The 19940-nt window shown below is 44.8% G+C and overlaps 1 protein-coding gene across 1 annotated transcript; it reads right to left on the bottom strand.

Annotated features, from left to right (window-relative positions):
* Positions 1-672: 672 nt before the first annotated feature.
* Positions 673-19926, bottom strand: TMEM220 (transmembrane protein 220). The gene is made up of 7 exons (XM_077458531.1): positions 18461-19926; positions 13671-13700; positions 9325-9385; positions 7551-7674; positions 7389-7448; positions 7155-7288; positions 673-1420 (listed from the first exon to the last, which is right to left on the bottom strand). The coding sequence occupies exons 1-6, from the start codon at positions 18620-18622 to the stop codon at positions 7156-7158; spliced, it is 570 nt and encodes a 189-aa protein (XP_077314657.1). The 5' UTR covers positions 18623-19926; the 3' UTR covers positions 673-1420; position 7155.
* Between the last annotated feature and the right edge of the window lie 14 nt (positions 19927-19940).

Here is a 19940-nt window from a genome sequence, read left to right on the forward strand (position 1 = left end):
GAGTTGTTCTTTTCCAATGCTGGGAGATGGCCATACATACAGCCATAAGGCAGTGTCCTAAAATGCCCTCCCTAATCTTAGAAAAGGCTGGATATGGCCCTTTGCTTGCCTGTGTCTGGCCATTGGGGCACTATTCCTCTCACTGACAGCAAGGATGGGACACTATTCCCCCCACTGACACCAAGGATGGGACACTATTCCCCCCCACTGACACCAAGGATGGGACACTATTCCCCCCCACTGACACCAAGGATGGGACACTATTCCCCCCCACTGACACCAAGGATGGGACACTATTCCCCCCCACTGACACCAAGGATGGGACACTATTCCCCCCCACTGACACCAAGGATGGAACACTATTCCCCCCACTGACACCAAGGATGGGACACTATTCCTCACACTAGATACGATGGGGCATTGTTTACTTCCATTGATGCTGGGGCATGTTCTACTCCCACTAGCCACACTATGGCCCCCTCTGTAGGACAGTAAACTGGCCCTTTGCTTAGAAAGTTTGGAGACCCTTGACGTAGTAAATAGGTTCCACCAAAAAGCAACTATTGTTGTTCTCACTAAATGTGTAAGTATATACCTTTGCCGTCAAGACATTTCCAACACAATCTTGGTATTGTAGGGTATGTATGATTGAGTTCCACAGAAGTCCCTTACCACAGGGAAACAATCTTGTAAATTTATTGAAAATAAAATATTAATAATTATAAAGAGGAAAAACTTTTACATTACATAGATCAGTTGCTCCGACACACCATTTTGTAAATCATCAGCCTATTTGCCTTGGATTATGGACAAGATTTCTAAGCAGATGGGATTTTTATTTGAACTGGAAACCCCTTTGAGTTGTAGGTTTGTGCTCCTTCTGCATCATTTGGTCATCTATGATAAAATTCCCATCGGGTGGCCAACAGAATCTTCTCTTCCATCTCAGACAGCAGATGAGGGTTCTGGATGAGGTAACCATTCCTGAGAAAAAAAACTTGCACCTGTCTCTGCAGGCAACAGCCAGCTGATGAAAGGATACTTCAAGCATTAATGATGGTGAGGTCACCTACACTGGCACAAATCAAACATATGTCAACTGCACTTCTTTTCAAGACTTTTTTGTCCTATAAAATAAATACAAAGTGACATCTCTTTCCATAAATTGTCCCCAACACTGCTTTCTCCAGTAGACCTTGGGATTATCTACATTATCATTGTGCTTATACACCAGATAATAGCCATGATGCCTCTCTTTCCAGATATTCAACATAAAATAAGTCTGTATGTATCTAGGAATGTCCAAGAAAGTTCTTCAGGGAAACCAGCCATTATTCCTAACCACTTGCTGAGACGGAATCTAAGGACTTCAGGGATATCAATGCGGGAACATCCATTTATTCTATGTGGTTCTTTGTTCCTAGTCAAATAAAAAGACTGAATTAATAAAATCTATCCTGAATCGGCAGACATATTATTTAAAAGTCTATCTAGTACTACAACCCAACAAGTAAAAATTATCCACCAAAACATCACTCACTGCCTTTTCCCAATTACTCAAACATCACATAGATGGCATTGGTCTGACTAGATAGATTTAACGGGAACAGCAGTGACAGTGGAATTCTCATAGATCTAGATAAGTGGTCTCCATACTGCATCCCGATGGCTGGATGCGATCGATTGCAAAACACATAGAGCAGGGGACTCGGGGAACAACCCTGGTGCACCCCGGAGCCAACCTCAAAGGACTGCCCAACCCAACCATTAACAAGAGGATAGCTTTCTGCCCCCTTATACAAGACTTTTAACCAATCTACAAAACCACCCGACAACCACAGGTACTCATAGTTAACACAATCAAAAGCCTTTGCCTGATCCAATTCAGCAAATACTTTCCCCAGGCTGCAGCCCTGCACCACTCCAAGGCCTCCCGCACAGCTAAAACCGCTGTGAAGGTGCTTCTACCATGGACCGAACAGTGCAGATGGTGAGAAAGCAAAGACTCTGCTACTGACGATAGGCACCAGAAAAGAATCTTTGCCAGTATCTTTCTATCGACATTAAGAAGGCTGATGGGGTGCCAATTCTCAATCATCGAAAGATCTTTACCCTTTGAAAGAAGAATCACAGCCAAGTGCCTCATGGAAGGGGAAAGCACCCCCTTAGCAAGGCAACTGTTAAAAACCTCTACCAAATGTGGGGCCAGAATAGACTTAAAGGCTTTGTAAAACTCAGCCGTCAAGCCATTCGGTCGAGGTGACTTTTTGATGGCAAGCTGTTCAATTGCCCTCATCACCTCATCAACTGTGATCTCCTCTGTCAAATTCATCAATGGAACATCTCTACCATTTAGACCTGGAGTAGAGTCCAAAAAGCTGTCCATCTTGTCACGGTCAAGCTCTTTCCTCCCAAGAAGGTCAGCATAAAAGGACCTCACAACCTCCAGGATCCCTGACCTGGACTTTGTCAAGGAACCTGTACTGTCCTTAAGGCCAACAACCATTTTAACAGCTACACCTTGTTTGCAGTTCTGGTAAGGGTCAGGCGAGTGGTACTTCCCATAGTCCCTCTCCAGAACCAAAGAGGCATGCCGGTCATATTGACACTTCCTGAGAAGGAGTTTCACTTTGGAGATTGCCCCAGGATCTCCTCTCGAGACAAGAATATCCAGCTTCCTCCGTAGATGTTGGTAGGTCACGTATTTATTAAACTGTTTTCTATTGGCTAGGCCACTCAAGAATCCACCGATCCTCTTTTTGGTCAGCTCCCACCACTCAGCCTTGCTGCTACAAACGTCCAGGATGGTCACCTGAGCCTGAAAGAATTCCTTAAAAGGATTGTCTAACATGTTCTTCCTTGAGTAGAGTCGAATTCAATCTCCAGATGCCTTGCCCCTCTGAGGGGCGTCTAAAGCATTCAGGACCACAGATAGCATACAGTGATCTATCCTACTCTGACTACTACCTCTATGAAAGGTGAACCCGGTGTCATCCGGGAGGTGCTTAATGTGCACATCCACAAGACCAGCATCCCTAACCATACTATTTAAAAAAACGCTATCATATCCCAGCCTGTCCTTGAAGTCCTTCCTGTCCTTGGGCCTAGTTACTGTATTAAAGTCACCTCCAAAGACCACTTGCCGGGATGTAAAAAGAAATGGCTTGATCCTTGTAAAAAGGCATTTCCTGTCCCACTTTGTGTGCGGCCCATAATCATTAATTAGGCGCAGGTCCTGCCCCCCCACAAGGACAAGTAAGACCATACATCTCCCAATCTCCATCTCAATAACCTGCCGAACATTTACCATGCCGGTTTTAAACAACACCGCCGTAAGGCTCAGCCACAAGAGACCAGTAAGGCTCGGTTCACACAGGGGCGGCACAACTTGCAGCGCCGCGACCTGCACACGATCAGCAGCGACCTGCAAAACGACTTCTGTATGGAAGTCAATGCAAGTCGCCTGAAGTCGCCCCAAAAATAGTACAGGAACCTTTTTTCTAAGTCGGATTAGAACGGTTCCATAGTAGAGAATGGAGCGCAACTTGTTAGGCGGTGTAGTCGCCTGGACAAGTCGCCCCTGTGTGAACCGAGCCTTAGATGGACCATACCTCCACTCTCTCTTGGCCATATGAATATCTGCCAAGGAGGTGAGCCTAGTCTCTTGCAAAAATAAAATTTCAGCGTCTAATTGGCTGAACAAAAAGAAGGCCATGGAACGAGCTCTTACTGACTTAATGCTGGCGACATTTATTGTCGCCACTTTTAACGGAGGGGGAACCGCCATTTGGGTTATTGGGTGGATTGCTTCTTCCCCTCTACTGCTCATCACCAGAAGCTTCTCTCTTTCTTGATGTCGCCTAGAACTCCATTTCAGAATCAGAACTTCGCTACGAATAAGCTCCAGATGAAGAAACATACCATTCAGAGGTCCTATGACGGTTGGAGACAGGCACTGGAGCCCGTTCCGTCCTCACTGCCTGCTTCAGCTTCCCAACCTTCCTTCTCTCCTCCAGGTACTGCAGGTCATCTTCAGAGATGCCATAATCTCTTGTTTTTTTTTCTTTGGAGTCTTCACAGAAGACTTCTTTAAGTGACCTTTTTAGTACCTGCTACCACTCCTGGTGGGGGTGGTGTTCCCTTTGAGACAGACTTAGAAGGGGTAGACACCTGGGGGGGGGGGGGGGGGTAACTGACCCGAAGGGCACAGACTTGGAAGGTTATGACACAAGAGGAGAGGGTACAGTAGGTTGGGGGGACACAGAGACAGATACAGAAGGAATACTTACAGACACAGGAGGGGTGGCCATAGGGACTAGAGAGGGATCCTGAGCAGGACCAGGGGAGTCAGTCACCGCAGAGGAGGATGGTACACCAGGGGCCTCACCCTCCATCCCGTCCAGCCCTGACAAGTCCATTACCTCCTTCTCCATATTGTGCCAGGCTTCAGGACATCTGCTGTAGGGATGGCCAAAGCGCAGGCACAGGTTGCACCTGATCATATCGGTGCAGTCCTTGGCCATATGACCCTGACCCCAACACACTGAACATATCAAGGCTGAACAGGATGAGCTCAAATGCCCCTTTTCTCCACAGCGGTGACACAGCTTGGATCAGGGTAGAAAATAGTCATCCTATCCCACCCTATAAAAGCTGAGGAGGGCAGGTGACGGACAACATTCTCATCCCTGGCCAACCTGACTGTTACTGACAACCCCCAGTCCAGATGTTACGCTCATCTAGGATTTTGCTGGGCTTAATCAAAACCTCCCCATAGTTCGGCAACCAAACCTCTAAATCCCGAGCGGGGACGCTCTCATTAGTCAAAATGATAGTGATTTTTTTTTTTTTACTGTTGACCTCTGAGAAATCGCAACTGGGGCCAGACCTTCCCATTCAGGTCTTGACCTGCACCGAGCCTCATATCGCTCCCAGAACAAGTCAAGACCCTCTGGCCTGGTGAAGCTAACCGTATAATCCCTTGTCCCAGCTGGAGGGACTGCACCACCTTCCCATTTCAGAATTACTACATTACGTCTTGGACCCCCAGCGGAAGCCAGAGACCCAAGACCAGATCCCGGGGTGCCCAAAGTGGTAGGCTGTAGGGGAAAACCCCGCTTGGGAGCAGAGCTACCAGGAGCAAAGCGTACCACCTGAGCAAATGTAGGTTTATCAGGGCCAAGGCCCCACACTGAAGTTACATTAGTCTGTACATTATTATTATTAGCATTATCAACAGTTTGAAGTGAATTAGCAGAATCTGTAGCAAGAGGATTGTCCATCACACTGGTGCTAGGGTGATTGTTATCAGTCACAAAAAGGAAAGGCACAAACACAGTCTTATCCACAACATTGGACTTGGCTGGCTTTATATTATCAAGTACATCATCTGTAATGTCCTCCTCATTAAATACTAACCGATCCCCCCCCCCCCCCCCGCATAGGAGACTCCATGACCTGGATGGCCCTCAGCATGCCTCCTGAGTCCTGGGAAGGCATGGGGCTGCTTACCTCTCCCTGAGGGGGCAGGGGGGCGGAATTGGGGGTCTCCTCCACCTCCATCTTTGTCATCCTTCCAAACCTCCTGTCATTTCCAAACTTCTCCTTGAAGGGCCCATCTGTGCCTTCCAACATGGCCAGGATGGTCTCCTGATGGTCCACACAGACTTTGGCCAACTGGATCTCCGGATCCATGGATCCTCGTTTCTGGCTGTGTAAGCCCTCACGCTGCCTTCGCAGATGCTTTAGCTCCACTCATAGCTTGTAAAGCTTATCCATCTCCTGATTTAGGACCTTTTATTGCGACCACCACTTGCTTCCGAATGGCCTCTGAGCCTTCGTCCTCACCAGAGGCACCACTCCCACTGACACCAATGATGGGACACTGTTCCTACCACTGACACCAATGATGGGGCACTGTTCCTACCACTGACACCAATAAGGAGGCACTATTCCTCCCACTGACACCAATGATGGGGCACGATTCCTCCCACTGATACCAATTATGGGGCACTATTCTTCCCATTGACACCAATGATGGGGCAATATTCCTTCCACTGACACCAATGATGGGGCACTACTCCTCCTACTCACCACCAACGCTAAGATAATGTTTACTGAAGCTGGGCCATTTTCAGCAGTACATAATTGCCAGACTTTCATTATTCCAGTGTAGTTCATTCTACTAACAATGCATCTTTTCTGTGTTCCCATTGGGGAGTTTCCACACTACTTCGTGTCCTAACAGGAAGGGAAGGTAAATATTCCTAATACCATCACAGAAAGTAGTACCTGACAGAGGCTGTAGCTTTGTTTGCAGCCTGGTTACATGGTACATTGTGTACAAGGTGTGACAGTTTAATTCCTGGAATGCCCACAGTGTAGCACTATGGTGGTGAGTTACACAGGCATTCGCACACAGTCATGTTCTGATATGTTCTAAGTTGCACTCTCCTGGGATGCAGACCAGTGGACTCCATCTTTTTGGAGTAGTATAAGAAATAACAAGTGTGTGCGGATGAGAATCTGGAGCAGCAAATTAATTAAATTTTGCTTAAAAATTTGCAAAAAGGTGTGAAGGAAAGTTTAGCTATTACAACAGGCGTATGGTGAACATTCCATGAAGAAATCAAGTATTTTAGAATGACATGGGCAGTTTAAGGAGGGGCGGGAGGATGTCCACAATGACACAAATGTGGACAGAGTGCGAACCCTCGTATAATAGTGCTGGTGTGTTTGATAGTTCACTACAAATTCAGAACATGGTATAATGGTCAACCAACATTCTTACTTGGAAATTCTGAAAAAAAAAAAAAATTATGGGACTCTGTTCGAACAAAAGACCAGAACTCTGGCCTGGCAAGTGAATTTTCCACCATGACATTGCCCCTACACAAACCTTTTTTTCCGGTCCATTCCAAAATCAAATTGTCACGCCTCGTACAAAGTCCTTTAAGTTTACCAAAACTAGGTAATGTTGGGACCTACCTATTCAATCCACTAATTCTGTAAGTATACAGGCAGATCCTTGTACTATATAGATGTTGGTAGATCTGAAGGGGAGTCTATAGATTGTAACATGTACAGTGAGTTCTTCTGGTTGAAAACAATTTCGTTTATGGCAAAAACAAAAATCTAAACTATGGTTCTTCTACCTCAGATGACGGTTTTGCAGTGTTGTGGCCATGATGTTCTCATCTCCTTGTTGAAGTAGATATAAAACCAAGTTATGAAGGGAAAGATTGAAATAGAGACGGCGATTAGGAGCCTCGTGCCACCCACAGACTGCCTGTAAAACATTTGGTGTGATATAGGAATGTGTTATATACAGGTCAGTACTCAGCAGATGGGCCCTCCAAAGTCATGAAGGTCATAAAACAGACACTCACCTCCCAGAATTCCGGCAGAGAAGAAGCCACAATACGATAATGGCCAATCCAGAGAGCTCCCTGCGGAAACAAAATCCAAATTAGCTGACCAATGACACAACCTGGGTGTATAAATACCGGAGGAGGCCTAGTGCTGGAAGATAACATGCTGTGAGGACCTACCTGCCCTCCTCCTCGTGCAGTATGTTTTTCTTGCCATATAGAAGCCAAGAAGCAAACAGACCGAAAGCTCCAACCAGACACAGTAAGGAATGGAGATCCGATAGCGTCTTCCAGATCACATGACCTGCACAACAAATCAGAATAATATCACATTCAAATGTGGACAACAGAAGCCCCAGTGATGATGGACTTTATCCTCCGCCGCTTCTAACCACCACATTTAGAAGACTGAAACGCATCTCTCGGAAATTGTTGGAGATCTAAAAGCATCGTACCTAGAGCCAAAACTTTTTAAAGTTGCGTTTTGGTCAAACTTCTTTGTTTTGCTGTTTGTGTCACATAGAGGAAAGTTTCTGTCCTGGAGACACTACAGAAAGTAAGAGGAAATATCTGCAAAGTGAGGGAAATCCCTGAACCGGTGTCCCCATTGGTGGATTTCCCCTCATGTCCTTTTCCTGTGATCACTTTCTGTGTTGGTGTCACAAAGCTTATACATTTGCCCAGTGGGGACACAGACAGCAGTAGTAACCTGACAGGGGGTCTAATTCTTCCACATTCCACTAAAACTAAGAAAAGCAAGTTTTGGGTTCTATAATGCTCCTGCTGTTCACAAGACAGTATTTCCAATGTGGTCCACATGAACCATCATAGTAAAATACATCTCCTCTGGTCAAGCGCTACCTCTGGTCTACAGCTGGCCTACACATAAAGATTTTTTATGTTTGTCCGGAACTCTCAGAAATTCACTCCACATATGGCCATTTTATCCTCTAGTAATCTAGTGTCCACCCCCAGTCTAACTCCACCTTCACAAGAGATTATTTCCAACATGGCCCACATGAAGCATGGCAAGACACAAGGGCCAGCACGCATTTAACCTTATATATTAATGCTGGTCATGCATTTCCAGAATACTTATATACAGTCTAACCCCCAGCCCAATCTTTCAGCAATATAAAATACAACATATGCATGTCTATCTTATGCCAAATATCAATTCATATTGTTGCTTTATTTTCAAATTCTGTATTTCATAATTACAATGATATTCAGATTTATGTTTTACTATGTGTATGTAACATGCAATATTTGTTTTATCAATAATAATCAATAAAAACATTGAAACAAAAATAAAATACAACTGCTGATTTCAAATTGGAAATGTATTGTTTCAAGTCACTCTAATTTCTGCCAGACTCTGCTCCTCTTCGGAGGTGTTTCACCCTCCTTAAAGTATAGTCAGACCTCCGGTCCAATCCCACTCCACCTCCGGTCCAATCCCACTCCACCTCCGGTCCAACAATGTATTATGTGAAGAGCAGAGCCTGGAGGAAGAGGTGAGAGACTTCTAACAATAAAGTTTGTTAAATTGTGAGCTTGATGGTTGTGTGGCCTGAGCTTTGAACTAAGGGAAGATTTTGGGGGTGAGATGGGCCCCTTTAAACATCCATAGCACCTGTGGTTGGCTAAGGCAGCCAAAATATGCCTGGAGCGATTATACTTTGTTCTCCCAGCCAAAACTTTCCATTTCCTTAGGATAGGGAGGGGAAGTGACAAATGTATCCGTTTGTCTGTGTTACTGGGACGGGGGTGAGGGGAAATATACTCATTGGGGACACAAATGTTAACAGAAGGTCACAGAGGTTCCAAACCTTCTCCACCCCATCCAAACCTGGCTGGTTTTGGGTGTTGCTTGTAAATTCATGTACGATTTATGAATCATATAATGGGATATAGGGGGTGGAGTCCAGTCTCTAATGTGGGCGTGTCTTACCCGTTACATCTGGATTGATGCTGAGCAGAAGAATGAGACTGGCCGGGATCAGATAGATCACCTGCAATGAGGAAAGCAGGCTTGTTTAGTGTCATTCAGGGTGGAGCTTCTCTATACACTTTTTACATTTTACTTTTTAATGCGATTTCTGATCTGCATATTGTGAATCAACCAAGAAGGTATACAGACCAAAACTAGAACATGATCTGGCAATACAAATCTCCTTTCTCTGTATTCCATCGTATTGGCTGTTTGCCTGGGGTTCAGATATACGTTACATACCCCAGTCTACTGAATTCTGCATACAGCGTTATACTTTAGAGCCCTTTCTCACGGAAGGCATTTTTTAGGCGTTTTAGCCCTAGAAATAGTGCCTGAAAAGCACCTCCCGTGCATCCACAAATGTGAGAGCCCGAGCTTTCACACTGGGGCGGTGTGCTTGCAGGACGTTCGAAAAAGTCCTGCAAGCAGCATCTTTGGGGGGCGGTGTATACACTGCTCCCAAAATGCCCTGCCGAAGCGCCGAAACAAGGGCATTTTTAACCCTTTATTCGGCAGCTATCAGGGGTTTTTATCGGTCGAAAAGTGCCACTAGAACGGCGGTAAAGCGCCGCTAAAACTAACGGCACTTTACCACTAGTGCAGCCATGGCCACAGTGTGAAAGGGGTCTAACATTCCACAGACTGCTGCATGGTGTACGCTGTGCTATACATTACAGTATATTCTCCAGACTGCTGCACGGTGTACGCTGTGCTATACATTATATTTTCCAGAATGCTGCACTGTGTACGCTGTGCTATACATTATTTTCTTTAGCTATGAATAAGCACTCTTGGTAGTGTGAAACACGCTATCGGTTGTTGCTTTGCTGTGATTCATTTGGTGTGATCCTGTTTTATGAATAAAAGGCATTGAATTTGTTTTGGAGTGCGGCTGTCCAGAGTCTTCTAATTATCCACATTGATTATATTCTCCAGACTGCTGCACTGTGTACGCTGTGCTATACATTATATTCTCCAGACTGCTGCACTGTGTACACTGTGCTATACTATACATTATATTCTCCAGACCGCTTAACTGTGTATGCTGTGCTTTGTATGCTGTGCTATATATTACAATTTTCAGACTGCTGAACTTTGTATGAAAAAATGCAAATTGTATAGCCTGGATCCACCGCTTAAACTGTCAAACCGTGTGTGTGTGTGTGCGTGTATATATTTTTATTTATTTTTTTCTCCTATAAATAAATTCTATCCCAACCATTCACCACATAGGCAATGCATACATGGTGCAGTCCACGTGACCAAACCACGCATAGACAAAGAGAGCCTACCAAGAAGGTCACTTTAGAGATTATACACCACGGTTGATTTAAAAGTATTTTATTGTAGAAAAAAAACTCACCATTGAAATCACAAAACAGCAAAAAAATTCAGTGAATGACCATCCAACAATATAAAAAAGACAACTTGTCATGATGAGGAAATCACAGCCGTGCACCCATTCATTCATTCATTCACACTGCTTGTTGGTCTTGTAATCAAGGATTGTAGCAGGTTGAATGTGATTGCCATAACATGACATACCAGAAATTGCATTACAGTCCAATAAGTGGAAGTGTGCGTGTAATACTCCGGTAAGATTGCAGTTTGAAAGTTGATTGGAGCAGCCCAGAATAGGCTAATTGGTTAGCTGATTTCTGACTGTGATGGGCAAAATGCTGAGTGTGGCATGGTGGTCAGCTGGCTAATACAGACTAATTGCAGAATCAGTCTGGAAGTTAGCAGTGATTGGCTAAAGAAACACGTCACTTTGACGTCTATGGGAACTCTGCACATGGTGTTGTCCATCATATTCCCTAGACTGCTGCAATATGTACACTGTGCTACTGATTATATTTTCCAGACTTCTGAATTTTATATGCTGTGTTATACATTACATTCCTCAGACCACTGAACCCTATACACTGTGTTATAATAATAATACATTTTATTTATAATGCCCGTTTCATCAAAAGATCTCAAAGTGCTACAGGTTAATACAAAAAAAGAAAAAGATCCAATTTATATAATGAAACGTAAAACTAAAATGGACAAAAGGCTTTGGTAATAAGAAATGTCTTAAGACCTTTTTTAAATCAGTCAGTGGATTGAGGAGCCCTCAAGGTGTCAGGTAGGGCCTTCCACAGGCGCGGGGTAGCTGCACAGAAGGCCCAGTCTCCCATTGTCCTGAGTCTAGTTCTCGGTAGATGAAGAAGGTTTGAGTGATGGGAGGGGAGGGGACGTGTTGTGTTTTGTGGTACGAGAAGTTCTTTGAGGTAGAGGGGGACATGTCCATGAATACATTAGTATGTGAGGAAAGAGACAGAGACATTCTACTCAACCCTGGTGGAGACAGGAAGCCAGTGGAGTGAGTGGAGAACGGGGTAATGTGCTCATGTTTCCGCACTCTCATCAGGATCCTCGCTGTAGAGCTTTGGATGTACTGAAGCCTCTGCAGACTCTTTCTAAGAATCCCAATGAGAAGTGTCTTACAGTAGTCCAGTCTGGAGTAGACAAAAGCATGAAGCAGCTTTTTGGCATCTGAGAGATCTGAGAGAATGGTACGAAGTTTAGAGAGGTCGCGGAGATGATAGAAAGAGGCCTTACATAGGTGATTTATATGGCCCTCAAAACTAAGTTTGGAGCCCATTTGTACACCAAGCTATGCAGGGCTGTCTTTAATATTGATTGGAAGCCGGTCAAACATTTTGTTGAGCCCCCCTTCCATGTAATTTCGCTCTGCACCAGGCACATACAATAAATAGCAGCTAGACTCAAAATCAGTTTACTGAATCAGATCAGGCAGCGACTGTGATTGATTGCCAGACGTTACAGTGTATCGTTACCACTCACTGACTGGCTGCTAGAGGTTACAGTGTATCGTTACCGCTCACTGACTGGCTGCTAGAGTGCTAGAGGTTACAGTGTATCATTACTGCTCACTGACTGGCTGCTAGAGGTTACAGTGTATCATTACTGCTCACTGACTGGCTGCCAGAGATTACAGTACACATTATGGCTCTCTGATTATTTGCTAGAGGTTACAGCACAGGACGTCTGCTTGTTGATTAGTTGCTAATGATTACTTTACATCAATACTGCTAACTGATTGGTTAGTGGATATCCTTACCACTCACTAATTGGTTGCTAGAGGTAACTGCACATTATTACTGATCACTGATTGGTTGCTAAAGATTACAGCACATTATCTCCTTACTGCCTGCACACCATGAACTAGGAAGGTGAGGGGACACATCAATAGACAGAAAACACCTAGGAATACTAGTACTCCTGGTATCAGTGGCAATGCTGGGGGGGGGGTGATCAGTGGCAATGCTGGGGGGTTGATAGGATCAGTGGCAGTTGTGGGGTGATGGGATTGATTAGGAGGCAGTACACTGTGGCAAATTCTGAATCATGTAGAGCAAAGCTGGAAATCTTTGGTAAGTATATAGTGGGGGATTCTACACTGACTACCAATGTAATAGGGAATTTGCACTGACCACCCTGTAATGGGGGATTTTACGCCACCAATAAAAAATGCCACCAATATAAAAAGGGATTTCTACACTGACACCAATGTGTCAACATTGTTAACATATCAATGCCGCCGATTAGCGGCTATTTACATACTAATGCAGCCACTATTTACATGTAAACACAGCTCCTGCACGTGGGTCATCTGTACACAGCAATAGGGCAGAGCTGGGCAGCATTAGTAACAGAAGTTCACGTTGAGATATTGGGACACAGCTTGGGACTAAAACATCAAGAGACAAGAGAATTTAAACTGGGCTAGATGGCAAGTATGAGGCAGCTGCTTTGGGCCCCACAACAATGATGGGGCCCAGGGCAGCTGCCCCTTTTGCCTTGCCTTAAAGATGGCCCTGAAGATATGAAAGGGAGATTGGAAATGGGCCTATAGTTGGATAGGACTTCCGGATCAAGAGTGGGTTTTTTGAGCAATGGCATTTTGATAATGGCATTTTTTAAAACATGGGGAACGGAATGGAGGGAATGATTTATAACAGCAGTGATCAGGGGACTTAGAACAATGATATGAGTTTTTACCAGGGAGGTTGGAAGCTGGTCCAGGGGACAAGTGGAGGGTTTCATCTTCCTGACGATATTCTGTGTTGCTCATTACATTTTCCAAACTGCTGCATTATACACAATGTGCTATACATTACATTCTCCAGATTGTGCTATATATTACATTCTCCAGAATTTGCTATACATTACATTCTCCAGACTACTGAACTTTTGCTTGTTTATATAAATCTGGATTCTGCAGGTACACTTACAATCCACATTCCGGCGTCAGGATCATTGATCTGTAGGAGAAGATACAAGGCGTGGGCCGTTAGGAAAAGATGGTGTATAACATATTATATAAATAATACATAAATCCACAATATGAATGTTATTGGGAGACCAGCAAATAACATAATTGGAGCAATCACATTAGTTTCTACAACTTGATTGGAGTCCACCTGTTGTAAATTCAGTTTATTGGACATGATTTGGAAAGGCACACACCTGTCTATAGAAGGTCCCACAGGTAACAGTGTATGTCGGAACACAAACCAAGCCATGAAGTCCAAGGAATTGTCTGTAGACCTCCAAGAAAGGATTGTATGGAGGCACAGATTGGGGGAAGGGTACAGAAACATTTTTGCAGCATTGAAGGTCCCAATGAGCACAGTGGCCTCCATCATCTGTAGATGGAAGAAGTTTGGAACCACTAGGAATCTTCCCAGAGTGGGCCGCCCCGGCCAAACTTAGTGATCGGGGGAGAAGGGCCTTAGCCAGGGAGGTGACCAAGAACCTGATGATCACTCTGACAGAGCTTCAGCATTTCTGTGTGGAAAGAAGGACCTTCCAGAAGAACAACCATCTCTGCAGCACTCCAATCAGGCCTGTATGGTAGAGTGGCCAGACAGAAGCCACGCCTCAGGAAAAGGCACATGACAGCCCACCTGGAGTTTGCCAAAAAATAACCTGAATGACTCTCAGACCATCAGAAACAAAATCCTCTGGTCTGATGAAACAAAGATTGAACTCTTTGGCCTGAATGGCAAAACTTGTCTGGAGGAAACCAGGCACCGCTCAGAGAAAGGCGTGGCTACGGGACAACTCTGTGAATGTCATTGAGTGGCCCAGCCAGAGCCCAGACTTGAACCCAATTTCTGGAGAGATCTGAAAATGGCTGAGCACCAATGCTCCCCATCCAACCTGATGGAGCTTGAGAGGTCCTACAAAGAAGAATGGGAGAAACGACCCAAAAATAGGCGTGACAAGCTTGTAGCCTCATACTCACCAAGGCTTAATTGGTGCCAAAGGAGCTTCACCAAAGTATTGAGGCTGTGATACTTATGTACATGGGCGGAACATGTGATACTTATGTACATGGGATTTTTTTCCATTTTTTTTTATTTAATAAAGTTGCAAAGATTTCAAACAAACTTCTTTCACGTTGTCATTATGGGGGAAGTAGATTTCGACCAATAGTTGGGAGAGGGAGAGGGAGAGAGGGAGAGAGAGAGAGAGAGAGAGAGAGAGAGAGAGAGAGACCCCAGCGACAAGTGCCGCTGGAAGACAGCTGCTGCTGTACCCTGGTCTGTGTAGCCCTCTGTTTAGGCAGGGTTGCCATTAAATATAGTTGCCTTGGCCAATTGTCAGAAGATCAATTGATTCCTCTCTAAACCTGGACTTGTTGCACCTTTTCTCTTCTGTCACTAGGTGGCACTAGGCTGATGACATTAGATAAGACAAGGGCTTTGCAAGCTCAGACATGAATAGATGGGGTGTCTCAGCCAATGGGCAGGGATTTTCTTTGGTCTCTTGGCCTGCTGGGAGAGCCTATTTATTTTGGTGGAGTCAGATGATCGCGGTTCTATGGCACCCGGATGGCTGTTTAGGTCGACGTGTGTTATGCTCCTGAGGGCCCTTCCAGGAGCGGGAAAGCAGCGTAGGGTTGGGACTGTGGGCTTGTAGTCCAACCAGAAGTAGTTGTTCAGCCGGAAGGGGAACCAGCTGTGAGTGGAGGTGAAAGGGGAAGCTGTCGCCACTACGGGACCATCCGCCTTGTTACCGGAGACCACTGTGAGCAAACTGAGGCCAATACCAGAGCAGACTTCTCACCAGCTGGGGACGGTGAAGAAGTGGAAAACTTCAGTAAGTGCCAATGAGGGACCCAGCGGGACAGCAGAGGTGATGCTTGTGAAGCATCTGTGAATGCCAGGGACCCATCAGGGGTGACGCTTGTGGAAGATACTGAGTGCTAAAAGTGGAAGAGCTCAGGGGATCCAGTAGCTATTGGATCCAAAGTCTAGTGAAGGACTGGGAGTTTGTTGAGAAAATACCCATAGTGAGTGACTGTGGATTAAGCTGAGAACTGTTTGCGTTACAATATTGTTGCCATAGGAGACAGCGGTCCTACCTATACAGAAGTGGTGTCTGGCTGAAGGCCTTCACCTGTATAGCTGTCTACCTATAGAAGTCTCGGAGTCTGTAAATTATCTTTGTATCTACCTAAGGGTGTCCTGGCCCTAACCCTCTCTCCCACAGTTCTGTTCAAGAGACAATAAATCTCTTTGCAGTCAAAAAGTGTCTGGTGCCCACCATTTCATCTTGCATTACACCCACCATGCCTTGTAACCCACTCTACACTGAAGGGTGTCAGCTGTCCCCAACTCTGGAGGTCACCATTAGGGACCCAAGACTTTGCTATATCTGTTTACCCTGGTCTGCGAGGCTGCTCTGTATACCTTGATCTGCAACCAATGGTATGGCACAATTCCTACCAAATGACACCAACAATGGGGCACAATTCCTCCCAATGACACTAACAATGGGGGATGCTATATTCCCACTGTTGCTATGACATTTTGTACTCCTGATGGCCACAGTCTGATCTCACTGAAGTCTGAAGAACAGTAAACCGGCCCTTTGTTTAGAAAGTTTGGAGACCCCTGATCTAAACCATTCCATTGTAGCTCTGGCTGGATGTTTCAGGTTGTTGTCCTGCTGGAAGGTGAACCTCCACCCCGGTCTCAAGTCTTCTGCAGACTCTAACAGGTTTTCTTCTAATGCCGCCTACACACGACCGGACTTTGAGGGACTAGGTATGACGGTCTTTCCGACGGACTTTCGGCGGAGTTCCGATGGACGTTTTCATAATGAACAGACTTGGCCACACACAATCACACCAAAGTCCGACGGATTCGAACGTGATGACGTACGACCAGACTAGAATAAGGAAGTTCATAGCCAGTAGCCAATAGCTGCCCTAGCGTTGGTTTTTGTCCGTCGGACTAGCATACACATGAACGGATTTCTCGGTCTGGCGGAGTTCCGGTGGAAAAACTTAAAACATGTTCTATTTCTAAAGTCTGCTGGATTTTTGGCAAGCAAAGGTCCAATGGAGCCCACACAAGATCGAATTGTCCGACGGACTCGTTCCGTCAGACCTTTGCTGTCAAAAAGTCCGGTCGTGTGTACATGGCATAAGATTGTCCTGTATTTGTCTCCATCCATCTTCCCATCAACTCTGACCAGCTTCCCTGTCCCTGCTGAAGAAAACCATCCCCACCACATGATGCTGCCACCACCATGTCTCACGGTGTGGATGGTGTGTTCAGGGGGATGGGCGGTGTTAGATTTCCCCACATATAGCGTTTTGCTTTTAGGCCATAAAGTTGAATTTTGGTCTCCTCTGACAGATCACCTTCTTCCACATGTTTTCTGTGTCCCCACATGGCTTCTCACAAACTACAAACAGGACTTCTTATGACTTTCTTTCTCCAATGTCTTTCTTCTTGTCACTCTTCCATAAAGGGCAGATTTGTGGAGAGATGACTAATAGTTGTCCTGTGGACAGATTCTCCCCCCTGAGCTGTGGATCTCTGCAGCTCCTCCAGAGTTACCATGGACCTCTTGGCTCTTCTCTGATGAATGCTCTCCTTGCCCGGCCCGGTCAGTTTAGGTGGACGGCCATGTCTTGGTAGGTTTGCAGTTGTGCCATACTCTTTCCATTTTCCGATGATGGATTGAACAGAGCTCTGTGAGATGGTCAACGCTTGGGAGATTTTTTTTTACTACCTAACCCTGCTTTATACTTCTCCACAACTTTATCCCTGACCTGTCCGGTGTGTTCCTTGGCCTTCATGATGCTGTTTGTTCACTAAGGTTCTCTAACAAACCCATGAGGGCTTCACAGAACAGCTGTATATATACTGAGAGTAAATTACACACAGGTGGACTCTATTTACTAATTAGGTGACTTCTGAAGGCAATTGGTTCCTCTAGATTTTAGTTAGGGGTATCGAAGTAAAAAGGCGCCATACAAATGCCCCCCCCCCCCTACACTTTTGACATATTTATTTGTATCATTTATCATTTTCCTTACACTTCAAAATTATGTGACACTTTGTGTTCGTCTATCACATAAAATCCAAATAAAATACATTTATGTTTTTGGCTGTAATAAAATGTGGGGAATTTGAAGGGGTATGAATACTTTTTCAAGGCACTGTACGTAAAGCACATTTGATATTTATATATTTTTTTTTTAAATCAAACATTTACAACCACATTAATGTATTGCAGTTTGTTGCTGTTCCATGGGCGTGCGCAATTATAAAGCATGACACGTTAGGTATCCATTTACTCAGCAAAACATATTTTATACTTTATTTTAAATAATGGGATGTATTTGTGTGCATTAAAATTTATTAAAGTGTACTTTTTCTGAAAGAAATTGCGCTTGAAAAAGCGATGCGCAAATAGCACGTGACATAACAAATTGCAACATCCAATATTTTTTTTTTTTTTTTACATATGTATGTGAGAGTCAGAATTGGCCGGGGGCTGAAGTGGTTAAATTCTGACTCTGAACTTTGGTCAGATGTGAAGTTGCAAAAGTTCCAATTGGAAATTTCTGCGCTTCTAAAAAGGGATCCTGTTATAATACATAGGTGCCGGGGCATGGGAGGGGGTGTGTGGATATTTGCAGTATATATATGTATACAGATTTACAGTTATTTAATAACAATCTGTATGTTGGGGATACAAAGTTTCAGAATGGACTCACCTGGACATAAGCCGCCAAAGCAAAGAACAGGGAGATCAGAAGATTGCAAACTCTCCAGAGTCTCAGCTGGTACTCCACGGTCCCCAGGAGGGTCCCCCTGAATGTCCCCCCCGCAGTCTTCTCCATGGTCCTCTCCATGGTCCCCTCTGCAGTCCTCTCCATGGTCCCCAGTCCTGGCTATGCATAGGGAGGGGGGAGGGAAGCAGCAGCCTGTATGCAGATTGAGTTCCTGCTTCTCATTCGCTGACACACTTCCTGCCTGTCACAAAGCCCCACCCCCTGTGCAATGAGCCCTCCCATAATCCCCTCCACCACTCTGCAATTTAACCCATTCATGACTACTACAGGTGAAATACCAGAACTTTATTTTTTGACTTTTTGTAAAAACAAAAATTGCCCTTTTTTGTCTGTATATTTTTTATGGTAAAATGTAACTAAAGGTGATTTTTTTTTTTTTGTTTGTTTTAGTTTTAGATGGAATGGAGAGGGATTACAGCCCCTGTCAAGTTTTTATTGCTGGGGAAACCCATTTTCTCTATTTGTCCTGTTTACTGTTAAAGTGAAAGTGAAGAAAAATCCCACATTTAGGGTTGTCTCCAGAACAGGAATAAAGGGGAAATCTTCCAATGGGGACACTAGTTCTGGTGACAACTGGGATTCCTTTACTTCCTGTTTGGCTACAGAAAAGGAAGTGAAGTGAAATCTTACCAATGGGATAGAGATGGCAAAAAAAACATCTTTCAAGGAGTAAAACCCTCGCTTGCTGTATCCAAAATGGAAAAAAAGCCTTTAGTTCTACTTTATTATCGCATGCAATCAGTTGGGAACATTTTTTAGATTTTAAAAAGATTATTTTCTGTGATGTAATCCTGACTGTAATGTGGTGCTGCCTTAACCTATCACAAGATTCCATTCACAACACACAATTTCCATTGGGGCTTTGCTGGATGCGACCTGGATGCCACTTTGGCTGCTGACTGGCTTTGACTGTCCCATTAATAACATTAATTGAGGCCCCTTTCACATTTGTGCGACCTAAAAGTCGCGTGATTTTGCTGCAATTTTTGCTGCATTTTCATGCGATTTTTGCCAGCAATAGCTGCTGATTTGACATGTTGCAGCAAATCTGCCCCTAATGCAAAGCGCTGAGGTGTGAATGCAACCTAAAACTTTGGAGTGTAAAATCTGGTGCAGCTGTGCATAGTAACCAATCCGATTCCAGTTTGTATTGTCAAAGCTTAAAGAGGAAGTAAACCCTGATGAGTTTACTTCCTCTTTCATTCCCTGCAAAGGCAAAGCATAATGGACTACTATGCATCTCATCGCATCGCATAGTAGCCCATTATGTGTCACTTACCTGACACAGGAGCCAGCGAAGTCGCCGCTGTCCCCTGTAGTCCGCCGCATCCATCTTGTTGGTGGGGTCTCGCAGCTCCACCGCTGTCATTCGGCAAAGCCGCGATGACGTCACTCCCACGCA

The sequence above is a fragment of the Lithobates pipiens genome, unplaced genomic scaffold (genome assembly GCF_037356315.1).
Source record: "Lithobates pipiens isolate NorthernLeopardFrog02 unplaced genomic scaffold, aLitPip1_a1.2 Scaffold_28, whole genome shotgun sequence".
NCBI classification, from domain to species: Eukaryota; Metazoa; Chordata; class Amphibia; order Anura; family Ranidae; genus Lithobates; species Lithobates pipiens.